Below are 12,470 nucleotides of genomic sequence, written 5' to 3'. Positions count from 1 at the left end.
TTCGGCTCTTTTCCACACTAGTCCTCGCTGAGCCGCGCCCATAAAAACCTCACCTTTCTGTTTTCCTTTAACTTTTACCCATATATTTAAATTATTAAAAAAAAGTTCACCCATTTTTTCCACCCCAGCCCCCACCTCTTGCAACCACCAATCCCTTCCTTGCATCCGTGAGCTTGCTTTTTTGGTGTTTCCATCTTTTTCTTTCTTTTTTTAGGATTGCACATATACGAGAGATCGCACAGCATCTGTCTCTCTGTCTGACTTATTTTCCTTAGCATAATGCTCTCGAGGTCCGTCCACAATGTTGCAAACAGCAGGATCTCCCTTCTTATGGCTGAGTAACACCCCTGTGTGTGTGCGTGTGTACGTGTGTGTGTATGTGTGTGCGCTACAATTTCTTCACATGTTCCTCTGTCAGCGGACACTTGGGTTGTTTCTGTATCTTGCCGAGTGTAAACGATGTCGCACTCAACATGACGTGGACGGATTTCTTCAAGTTGGCAGTTTTCATTTGGTTCCACTAAATACATGGACGTGAAACTGCTGAGTCACAGGGTGATTCCATCTGTAACTTTCTGAAAAACCTCCATCCTGTGAGTGGCCGCAGCAGCCTGCATGCCCGCCCACGGCACACAGGGGCTCCCTTCTCCGGAACAGCCGTTCTGGTAACAGTGAGACGTGTGTCTGCTGGCCACCTGCAGGTCTGCTCTGGAAACCAGTCTACTCAGATCTTCTGTCCATTTTCTAATCAGATTTTTTTTTTTTGCTCTTGAGTTATAAGAGTTCTTTATATGTTTTGGATGTTAGCCCCTTATCAGACATATGTGACTCGTGATTATCTTCTCAGATCTAGTAGGCTGCCTTTTCATTTTGTTCACGGTTTTCTTTGCTGCGCAGAATCTTTTTAGTATGATGTATACAGTTCCAACTGTTTATTGTTTTTTCGCTTTTGACAACAGACGCAAAAAATAATAGCCAGGACCTATGTCAATGAGCCTGTGTTTCCTGGTATGAGTTTGAAGGTTTTAGGTCTTATACTCACGTCTTTAACCCACTTTGAGCTAATTCTGTGTATGGTATAAAAGATCAGTCCAGTTTCATTCTTTTATATAAACTTTCCCAATACCATTTATTCAAAAGACTGTTCTTTCCTCATTGTATATTCCTGCTTCCTTCGTCGTTAAGTTATTTGACAATACGTGTGTGGGGTTATTTCTGGGCTCTCCATTCTATTTCATTGATCTACGTGTCTGATTTTATGCCAATACCATCCTGTTTTAACTACTATAGCTTTGGTAACACAGTTTGAAATCGAGGCCTGTGATGCCCCCAGCTGTACTCTTCTTCCTCATACGGCATGCTCTGTCTGCAGAGCCTTCTGTGCTTCCGTCCATCTTTTAGAATTCTTTATTCAATTTCTCTAAAAAAACACCACTAGAATTTTGATAGGGATTGCAATGAATCTGTAGATTGCTGTGGAGAGTCTGGGCCTTTTAACAACCTTAATTCTTCCAATCTATCAACACCAAATATCTTTCCCTTTTCTTTTCTTTTTTTTGGAGAGGGGGGTTTCTTTAACTTCTCTCATTAATGTCTTACAGTTCTCAATACACAGGTCTTTGACCTCCTTAGTTAAATTTATTCCTAAGTATTTTATTCTTTCTTGTTTTTTTAACTTCCTCTTTCTGATGGTTTGAGTGTAAGGAAACACAACCGACTTTTGTGCACTGATTTTGTATCCTGCAACTTGACTAAACCCATTTATTAATTCTAACAGGTTTTCTGCTGGAGTCCGAGGTTTTCTATACATAATGTCCTCTTACCTGCACACAGTGACAATTTTACCTCTTCCTCTCCAATGGGGATGTCCTTTCTTTTGCTTGCCTAATTCCTCTGCCTAGGACTTTCAATACTGTGTCAAAAAAACAGTGGTGAGAGTAGACATCCTTGTCTTGTCCCCAACATTAAAGGAAAAGCTTTCAGCTTTTCAAAGTTGAGTGTCATGTTAGCTGTGGGCTTATCACAGATGGCCTTCATTGTGCTAAGATATGTTCCTTCTATGCCTATATTCTGTTAGGAGTTTTTATCATAAATGGATGTTGAATTTTATCAAATGTTTTTTCTACATCTACTGAGATGATCCTACAATTTTTATCCTTCATTTTGTTAATGTGGTAGACCACACTGACTGCTATGCGTCTATAATCCAAACCATATTTGGATTATGGATTCCATAGTCCAAATATGCCTGGAATAAGCCGAATTTGGTCACAGAGTGTGATCTTTTTACTATATTGCTGAATTCAATTTGCTAATATTTCATTGAGCACTTTTATACTAATGTTCATCAAGGATACTGGCCTATAATTTTCTTTTTTGTGTGTGGCATCGTGGTCCGGTTTTAGCATCAGGATAATGCTGGCCTCGGATACTGTGTTCAGAAGAGTTCCTCCTTCTGTTCTTTGGGAGGGTTTGAGAAGGACTGGTATCAACCCTTCCCTGAATGCTTGGCAGAACTCACCAGCGAAGCTGCCTGGTCCTAGACTTGTGTTTCTTGGGAAACTTGGACTTTGAATTGCTGCCTCCTTCACATCAGGCTCCCTGCTAGCCCGGGGCCTGGTGTTCAGGTCCGCACCTTCACTATGATTCAGTCTTGGCCGCTGGATAATCGGAATTTCCCACTTCTTCGCAGCCGTCCGCTCTGCTGGCATATACTTGTTCACAGCATCTTTGACGACCCTTTCTGTTTCCGTGGCAACAGCTGTAATTACATCTCCCTTTTCATTTTTGGTCTTATTTGAGTCCCTCTCTCTCTCTCTTTCCTGGTGAGTCTTGCTAAATGTCTGTCAACTTTGTTTCCTTCTCAAAGAACAGGCTCTTTGTCTCACTGACCTTGTCTACTACCTGCCCCGGTCATTTATTCCTGCTCTAACCCGGGCTCCTTCCTTCTCGTAGCTTCGGCCTTCGTCCGCTCGTTCTCTAGCTCCCTGACAGGAAAGCTGGGTTGTTTACTTGACACTCTGCTCATCGCTTGAGGGAGGCATTTATCACGGGAACCTCCCTCTTACAACTGCTTCTGCTGTGCCCACTAAATTTTGGTATGTCACTTTTCCATTTTCATTTGCCTCAAGGTATTTCTGGATGTCTGTTTTGATTTCTTCTTTGACCCTCTGGTTGTTCAGCAGCATGTTGTCTAATCTCCCCATGTTTGTGAATTTTCCAGTTTTATTCATGCAATTGACGTCACTGTTCTTAATCAACAAGCCCTCACCAAAGGGCCGAGAAGGTGTGAATCAATGCCGTCCTTCCAAAGTGCAGACAGAAAGCAGTGGGTTTTGGTTTTTTTTAAGCAATTTTTCTTCCTAACATATCCTGCCCTTAATAAAATCTTTACAGTCCATGCAGAAATTGCTAGTGCACAATTTCTCTCTCTAGCGGGTGAGGGATGAAAGCGGGGAGGGCGGACTTGCCGCGGCGGAGGTCTGCAGGAGCTCTCCCAAGGGGCCGCTGGGGGGCCTGGGTGCCCCGCAGCCACAGAGCCCAAACCCTGTCCACTAGGTGCACTTCCTGCTTGGAAAGCTTGGGCATCTAAGGTTTCATCAGAAGAACAGACACAAAACGGCTACAGCGTTTCCATATTTTACGTATCTACTACATAAAGGAACCTTCTCTGTTGTGAAGAACGGATCCTTTAAGGCAAAAACTGAAGGCCGGAGGTACCCTCCTCAGAAATTGCACTGGAAATGTGATTTACAGAAAAGCACAGCTTGGGCTGGGATTGCTCCAGTCCCTGCTGCTGCTCTTTTAAACCGTCCGGCGAAGGCTCAGTGTGCTTCTTGCCGAACCACAGCACCGGAGAAAATCCATTCCAGCGTCTCCCCAAACCACGGCACTGGTACAGATGAGCGCTAACCACGACTTCCAAACCTCCACGGAAACAGAAAGTACGCCTTCTAAGGGACAGGAGGGGAAGAGAAGAACCTGCTCCGGAAGTGTAATTCACACCTACTGCAAACCGTAGTTCGGAGAATGGAGAATGGGGCCAGTTGTGAACCCGCTAAACGGGGAGAAGCCAGCCGCCTCCCCGAGGTCTCGCTGCGAGGCGGAGAATAAGCTCCCCACAAGCAGAAGCATGTCTCGAGCAGACAGGCTGGAAAGCAGCCAACAGACTGAATGAAATCAAGTATTATTGGGAGAACCGTGAAAACCTCCGAACAGAAATGAGGTAACAACCATTAGATCCCTGGTCGAAAATCAGATTCAATCAAGCCACAAAATGGCGTTTATAATTTGTACGACTGCATTTTACAATGTCATTCACAAGTTCCCCAAACCAAGTGGCTTTCTGGGGAGATGATGACCGGAGTGAGGCAGCGAGGGACGCGGCGGCCCGGCCGGAAGACACACCCCTGCGGCGATGCTGGAAGCGAAGGACGATTTCTCTGCGCGTTCGGCAAAATCACCTGCCGGGCTCGCATGAGGCCCTCCATGCTAGAGCCCCCTCTTCTCTGCACCTCACCACCACCCAGTCGGTGCCGCAGATCTATGCCTGGTTCTGCTTGGCATCGCTGCGTTAACGCTCTGTTCGTTAATGTAACGAACTATTGGGAGACGGTGCTGGGAATGGGCAGGCGCTATCTCCCTACTTCCATTTAATTAAACTCTGCTATTGCAATATGACGATCAGCACATCATAGGGGAAATTATTTTAAGAATGAAGGTAAAAGGTATTTCAAAGCCCCCACTTAAATATGAAAGCGTAATCTAAAACGGCCGAACACACACTATAATTTTCCTATAATATTAAAGATTTTATTTCCAGACTTGGTAATTAATTGGATTCCATGGAGAAATTATGCCAGCATCCTTGATAGCAAAATGATGCACAAAGGCAGGGAACAGTGTGCCAAAGGACAGCCGTAAACAACCATGCTGTCGCCCAGATTATGACCATCATCGGGCTTAATAAGGAGTGAGAGCTGCCCGCTCCTGGAGCGCATTCATTACTCCCTGCAAAGCGCCTGCACTGAATTCTGATTATGTTGCCTTAATAAAAACGAAGGGGAGAGGCTCCTGCTCCAGTGGCCCCCCCAGAGGAAAGCAAGGCCCTGGCCTGCGGGAGCCCCAGGACCCCCAGGCTGAGTGAGGACAGCATCTCACTAAGGAGAAGCCAAGTCCTGAGCCTCCCACCGCCTCCTCCCGGGCCCACAGGGAGCGGCCTTACCATCAATCCGGCTCACGAGCTCTTCCAACATTTTCACCTTCATCTGAATCCCAGGCTGGGCAAACGTGTAGTTGTCCTACGGGAAAAATAACAGCAAATATCATATGCACAGAAAATAAACACCCAAACCGCACCTTCCAGAGGGGAGAAGAGGGCGGAACAAAGGGGAACGGTCTCACAGCGGGACGAACCCACCAAGCCACCCGTGCACGCGGCACGAGGCCCCGTCACAAGGGCCCGCCCGTGGCACAGACCCATCTGGGGTCAGGACCAGGCCTCCCCGACATCAGGGGGCGAAAACACCCGACTCGGGGACCATCTACCGGAGCATCTTTTTGCGTAAATGCAGACATTTACGTTCACGTGGAACAAAGAGGCACGGGCATGGACAGCTCCTTGAGAAGTGTGTGCTGGAAGCCGTGGGTGGCCGCCACCTGGGCCGCGGGCACTCGCCGGGGCTGAACTCTCCAGTGCTGGAAGAGCGGACGCAGAACAGCGCCCAGGCCGGGTGCTGAAGGTGTCAGCGTCCCACCCCCAGTCCCAAGGCCAAGGACGCAGCCACTGCACAAGGAAGTAGGACCATGTGACCACTCTCCGTCAGCCCAGATGAAGGAGTAGATAAACCGAGACAGGAAAACAAGGGTAGGTGTCCAGCCGAATGAGTCCTCGGTCCAACAGACCTGGAAAGGAGCCCCGCTCTCCTACTCGGGAACTGAACAGCCTTGGCAAGCCACATCACCTCTCCGGGCTCCCACTGGCCGTCTACGCCAAGAGAACAAGGCTGTCTTCTAGGTCTGCTCTGAGGTGTCAAGGAAACCAGGTAGGAGCGGTGCTGGAGGGCCCGAGTTACCAGAGGCGCCAGGGAACGAGGGCGGGGCCTCAGCCAGCCTCCCGTCACCTTCAGAAGGGCTGCTGGGCTCCGAAGGCACAGGCCTCCACGCAGGGACACACAGGCAAGACAGAGACAGCCCCAAAGAGGTCCACAGCCTATGCCGGAACCTGCCAAAGGGCACAAAGGGGCCAATCCACCAACCAAAGGGACTTATCTGGACTAGCGGAGGGCCCACCGCAGTCCTGGGGTCCCAACGGGTCCACAGGAACGTGAGAAGGACCCGACCTGCCGCAGTGACACTAAAGATGGAGGAAGGGGTCAGGAGGCAAAGGACACAGGCTGGGAAAAGCTCAGGCTGTGAGATCTCCCTGGAGCCTCTGGCGCACGCCTTGAGTCCGCCCCACAAGACACACGTCCTCCCGAGCTGTGAGGGAATACATAACCTGAGTGGTTTTCGGCCACTGAGCCTGTAGCGATTTGTTTCAGCAGCTGCAGGAAATGAACACCGCAGGCCTGGGGGCTATTCGTCCCTGGGGCCCCCAGGACCCACAAGATAAAAGGACAAGATGAGAATCTGGAGCCCCGTGGCCGATCCTGGACTCCGGAGAGCAGACAGGCCTCGGCCCCAGTGCTCACGCGGCCCGTGCTGGGCCAGTGCGGGGATGAAAGGGCTCGTCCTCAGGGAGCGACACCAGGCGAGCTGCACGAGCTGTGCCAAGGACAGTGAGACCCCCGGCCTCTGTAAGGTGTAGGTGACACAGGCAAGGCGCAGGGCAAGACAGCTCGCCAGGCAGTCACCGTGGGCTGTGGACCGTGGGGAGCACTCCTGCTGCTGCCCCACACCACAGGCACTGGGGCAGGGGGGCATCCCTTCAGCAGGGATAGCTCCTGGGCAGCCCCCCCACATCTCAGCCTGCATTCGGGGCCCAGAAGGGAGGCAGAGGGCAAGTCCAGAAGGGACATGCACTGTCTCAGATAGTCGGCCGTGCAGACAGCCCCGTGAACAAGGAGCCGTGCCCGCAGAACTGAGTCCAGACCACAGGGGATACCGAGCAACCAGTGGCACCGACAGTGGCTGTCAGGCGGCCCCGGGGATGCAGCAAGAGCACCCAGTGTGGCCCACTCGGGAATCCGCGACGGGGGTTTCCAGGTGGAACACTCAGCGTGGAGCAGCTCGGGAGGCCAGACGCAGGTGCGGGGGTCCTTGCCCCCAGCCCCTGCACAGTCACTGCCGCACTCACCGCGCCCACAGTCACGAGCCACACGCAGGCGCAGCCGGCAGCTTGAGCTGGGGCACGAGCGGCAGCCTCTGGGGCACAGAACCGAAATCTCCTACGGGGCATCAGGGAATGTCCGCTGGCGCAGGAAATGGGCAGAGTGGGCCCTGCCCTCTCGCTGGGGGGTCTCCCCCACGTAAATCTGGGGTGACGGGCTCTGGGCTCCAAACCGTGGCAGCTCTGCCAGCACAAAACCAAGAGAAGCAGCGTCCACCAACCTCACCCGGAGCGATGCCAAGGCACAAAGGACGGTGCCCCAGGGGTGGCACCATGGGGGCCTGGTGTGACCGTCTCCTAGACCTGATGACAGGCCTGCAGGTCCTGCTAAATCCAGCCCTGGAGAAGGCAGTCAGGGACTTGGGTTTAATGGGTGGGACTTCGGGGCCTAACGGAGCCATGGGTGTCCCTTAAGGACACACTGTAAGCTTTAACGTAGCTGAACTTCAACAGGGTAAGAAATTGGGGTTTTGGACTCGAGCTTGCAAGGGTTAGCCTCTGAGACTTATTAAACTTTCTCCCTGGAAATTGGAAAACAGAAGGAGATTTATATTCAAATGCAGGGCATACTGCCTTGGTGAAAGTTTATACACCACCCCTTGGCCTCGCAGCAGAAAATTCTGACGAGCCAGCCCAGACGACATTCATGGATCCGGCTCGGGGAGGGAAACACGCTGGAGGCGGGAGCTGCAGCCTTGGGCAGGGGCCTTGCAGATTATTTCCCTGACGCTCGGTTCGGACAAATTCCGGAGCCATCAGGGGAGCATTCTAATACCCTCCCCCGGTGGTCTCAGGAGAGCAATGGGGCGACGGCTTCCCTGGGAGCTGGTCCATCCCAAAGGGCCCCTCCTCTCCGTCTCCAAGGGGAATCGTCTGGCACCACCCCTGGACCTCTCTTTATCCCCAGGACACTCGCCGCAGGAAAGCAACTTATCCGCTGCTAGAGCCGGCAGGACGGACAGGCTGCGGCTCAGCCCTTCTCCCAGCGGTTGGAGCCGGCTACACTCTGGGCAGGCTGCCCCCTCGAAGGCTCTGCAGCCCCCAAGGATGTGCTGGCGCTGATGGGGTGCGTGAGCCCGGTAATCCTAGGATTCGGTCAGCCGGTACGTCTGGCGCTCACACTGAGATAGGATTTCAAGATTCTCATTTAGAAGAAATAAAAGTTACTCTTCGGTCTCCATCTGCCACTGTTTTGTTTTATTTCTCAATTTGTTCAAAACCCAGGTATGGAAGATAGGTTTTCTTAGAAATCCAAACAAAGAGAAAAGAATAACACCTGAGAGCCTCCAAATTAATAAAAAAAATTTAAAAACCTCTGTGTTTTGAGAGGAGAAGAAGAGATTAAAGATGGGCTGTGGTCTTGGCATTCTGGACTTGGGTCCCAGGCAGAGAAGACCAGCGTTCAGGGGGGCTCCAACCCAGACGGCAAGACGGGGCTCAGAGTGCAGAGCCCAGCAGGGAAGGGCACAGAGGTGAACAGAGGAACCCCAGGAGGTGGGTGGCCCTGCTCAGTGGCCAGGAAGCCTCTGGAACGCACAGCAAGGACTGAGAAGATATAAGAGGGAAAGAACATTCTGTGGCCCCAGCAACAGCCCCTCTAGGAGACGCGTGGGACTCGGGCCCTCCTTGGGGACCGGGCGGGGCGGGGGGGCCTCCGGAGCAGCGAGATCCCAGCAGCACAGCAGCACAGCGCCTCCCACGGGCTCTGCCTGCTCAAGGCCACTGCCCCAGCCCCCATCCAAACACGCACCTGCACACGCAGCTGGCGCAGCCGACACCTGCTGCGGGAAGCCGTGACTGGGCCCAGGTCGCTACCCGTTCACGGAAGTATGAACAGTCACAACATCACCCACAAGTAAACAGTCTTAGCCTTCCTAACTGAGATCTGATTTTCTGTCTTTAAAAAAGAACGCGCGCTACGAAACTTACGACCAGAGGAAGAAAGGTCTGAGGAACACGGCGACCTGGGGAAGCTTCCGCGGAAGGCCAAGTCCGCATCCGCCGACAAAGCGCGCACGGCCCGCCCACGCCCAGTGCCACCCCCCCCCCCCCCCCCCCGGCTTCGGCGAAGGCGAACAGCACCGTCTGCGCTCCTCGGGAGAAAGGGGGAATAACATTCTCTGAAGGAGCACCGCAGGGACGAGCTGAAGACTAACTTCACAGGGGGCTGAGCTGGAGCGTGCTACACCGTCCCCCACCCCCGCTACAGCGTGGCAGCCCCACAAGCACCTGTGAGGAGGGCCTCAGTGGGCCCCCGACCATGGATCTGCCTTCTGGCATCCCTCCCCAGAACACGGCTTCTCTCCGAGCCGAAACCACCGGTGCCCTTCTCCCCACCCTCTGGACCTGCTTCTGGAACAGCCCCGCACGTCCTTTTTGCAAACAATGGCCTGAAAGACCTCCGTGTCCCTCATCTCGTGCAGGTGCCCCCAGGCCCTGGACACAGCCTTGGACAAAGTGCCCCACAGGGCCCCCGGCTGCGCAGAGGTCAGAGAGCACACACCCACGGCGGCTGCACTCCGTGTCAAACATCGGGACATCACCCCGGCTACTGCCCGTCATGTCGCCGTCCAGTCCACGGCAGAACAGGGTCACACCGTGAGCTCCTTCATCTCCCCAAGAACCACTTCTGCACCCGCCGTGGGCCACACGACATGCTGCGTCCTGGCAGAGCTGGCACACAGAAGAGCAGGCTGGGACAGCCGTCCTCAGGAGGGACAGCCCTCCCTCGGCCAGTGCCGGACACCCGCGGGCTCGGGAGCATCGCCGTCATTCCCGAACAAATAAGAAGCTTCACTGGGCCTCGGCCGACAGTGTAGCTTATGCTGAACTGCTTTCCTGCTGGGAGTCTGGAGCTCTGGAAAGTGCCAGGCAGAGGGCGTCGAGGTGACAGGTCTCCACAGAACCCAGAGCGAGCTCCCTCGCAGGTGGGCCTTTCAGGGCGGCCGCCACGACTCGCCGCTGGGGATGTGACGCGTCCCACATGCCTCCACCGGGACGGGACACGGGGGACCTTACTCCTGCCTTCCTCCGGGCCTCCCCACCCGGCTGGTTCTGCTCTGCCTGCGTGCACCGCAACGAATCGTGGCCGTGAGTACAACCGTATACGGACACCCGAGAGGCGCCAAACCCTGGGCTGCTCTTTGGGTGCCCTGACATAGTCGGAGAAAAGGGGCCCCATCAGGGCCCTCCTGTGCACAGAGATATCCGTTAAGCAAATGATCCTCACGCAGGACAGCGAGTGCATGAGAAGGGCCCCCTGCCACGTGCGGGGCCCACCTGCCCTCATGGCGCAGAACAGGGAGCCCCATCGGGAGCCCAGGCCGCGAATGCGAAGGCTGAGCAGGGCTGCGGAAAGACGGGGCAGGGCGCGGAAGAGGCCGGGCAGCGGCCCAGAGCGGGGCACCTCCTTGGAGGGGCACGAGGGCCGGGACAGCTGCAGGGACCGCCAGGAGGCCGGGTAAGGTGAGGGGGTCCGTTCTGAGGCTGGGGGACATCGGGGAGGGCACAGCCATGGCATGAAGGAACCGCCACGGAGATGGGGACCCGCCACGCTTACAAGATCTGCACTCGGAGAAGACATCTCTGGCCGCAGGGCACAGAGTAACCAAGGGGCAAAGCGGCGGCAGGGGAGTCGGCGGCCCCACCGACCCCCTGATCTAGGCCAAAAGACGAGGACAGCCTCCCACCAAAGACACAGGTGGCCCAAATTATGCAAACTGCTTTCGACGACCTATATTACTGGTTGGGTTTTTGAACTTGAACATAGGGCTCTTCATTTATTCCTATTAGCTTGCTCCCTTGATTGGTTCTCGGGCGGCATTCCGGGCAGCTGAACTCATTCTGAATCTTGATTATGTCATCTATCACATTAGCTGTCCCTCCAAGCTTAGAGGCACTGGTTACACGAACACCCTCAACGTCTTCATTCTAGTCTCAGGGAAGAGGGGAAGGACAAGCACAAGGACAGAGCTCCACGGCGTGTCTCCGAGACCACACTCGGGCGGAGGAGTGTCGTCACATCGGATCAAGCCAACCCCTCACTTCCTTAGCGCGAGCTTCATTTCTCTGATCTCCTGTCCTCTCACCAGTAAGTGCGACCGGGACGGCCGCTCCATAAGGCACTGGGGCATGCTAAGTCAGCGCTGAACCTACAGAACCTGGAAGCTCCCTCCCATGCCTACCTGCCACGGTGACACGGGTCACGGGACAGCAGTGAAGATGGAGGCTCCCACGCAGTCCTGAGGCAGCACCCAGGGCTCCCACTGTCCGCCACTCTGACAACGGGGGCAATGCTAAAGGCCGGTTTTCAGCCACTCCAGGGGTTGCCAAGGGTCTGAGGGAAGACAGGAGGGCTGGGGGGAGCACAGGGGATGCCTAAGGCCCTGGAACCTCCCTGTGCGACTCTAACAGTGGACATCCATTAGTCCAAACCCAGAGAAGGTGCAACACCAAGAGGGATCGCTCATATCGACCCCGGACTCCGGCCAGGAGTAACAGATCAACGCTGGCGCATCAGCTGCACCAAACACGTCGCACTAACGCACAATCTTGGCAAGACGAGGAGCGGTGTCCATCAGGACACGGTGATGGAGCCCAGGGAAACTGCATTTTCTGCTGAGTGTTTCTATACACCTAAAACTGCTCTAAAAAATGAAGTCCATTAATTTTTAAAATTACTCAGTTCATCCAAAAGAACGTATGGGGAATAAAGAGGAAATAAGAAAAGATAAAATGAAGAGAAAATAAATACCAAGGTGGCAGCCTAAGCCCCGGGCACACAAATACTACCCTGGGAACCTATCAATGTGTATGAACTAAACATGCTTAAAGAAAGCAAAATCCAAGTATATACTCTCTACAAGAAACACACTTTTAATAGGAAGGCACCCACCAATCAGAAGCAAAGGGACAGAAAAAGATGCACCAAGACGAAGGCAACAGAAGACAAAAATGGCCGTGTTATACCCAATGAAGTGGACTCCAGAACAGGGAACATGACCAGGAATAGTGAGAAGTAGTTCGTAGCACTCAATAAAAATAATGAACATATAAATTCATCAAGAAAACCTAAGAGCTAATTCTATGTGTGTGTATCTAATAAGTGAGATACAGATCATGTGAAGCAAAACCTGACGAA

At 53.3% G+C, this 12,470-nt stretch overlaps 1 protein-coding gene across 6 annotated transcripts in view; it reads right to left on the bottom strand.

Moving 5' to 3' along the window:
* TBC1D22A (TBC1 domain family member 22A) overlaps positions 1-12,470 on the bottom strand; it is a 297,090-nt gene that overhangs the window by 107,541 nt on the left and 177,079 nt on the right. For all 6 annotated transcript variants that reach the window (XM_059187298.1, XM_059187302.1, XM_059187299.1 and 3 more), the window contains one exon: positions 5,225-5,300. In XM_059187298.1, coding sequence (XP_059043281.1) covers positions 5,225-5,300 — 76 coding nt within the window. The remainder of the gene's footprint in view (positions 1-5,224; positions 5,301-12,470) is intronic.

The sequence above is a fragment of the Mustela lutreola genome, chromosome 8 (genome assembly GCF_030435805.1).
Source record: "Mustela lutreola isolate mMusLut2 chromosome 8, mMusLut2.pri, whole genome shotgun sequence".
Taxonomy (NCBI): domain Eukaryota; kingdom Metazoa; phylum Chordata; class Mammalia; order Carnivora; family Mustelidae; genus Mustela; species Mustela lutreola.
This window is presented reverse-complemented; position numbering and strand designations above follow the sequence as displayed.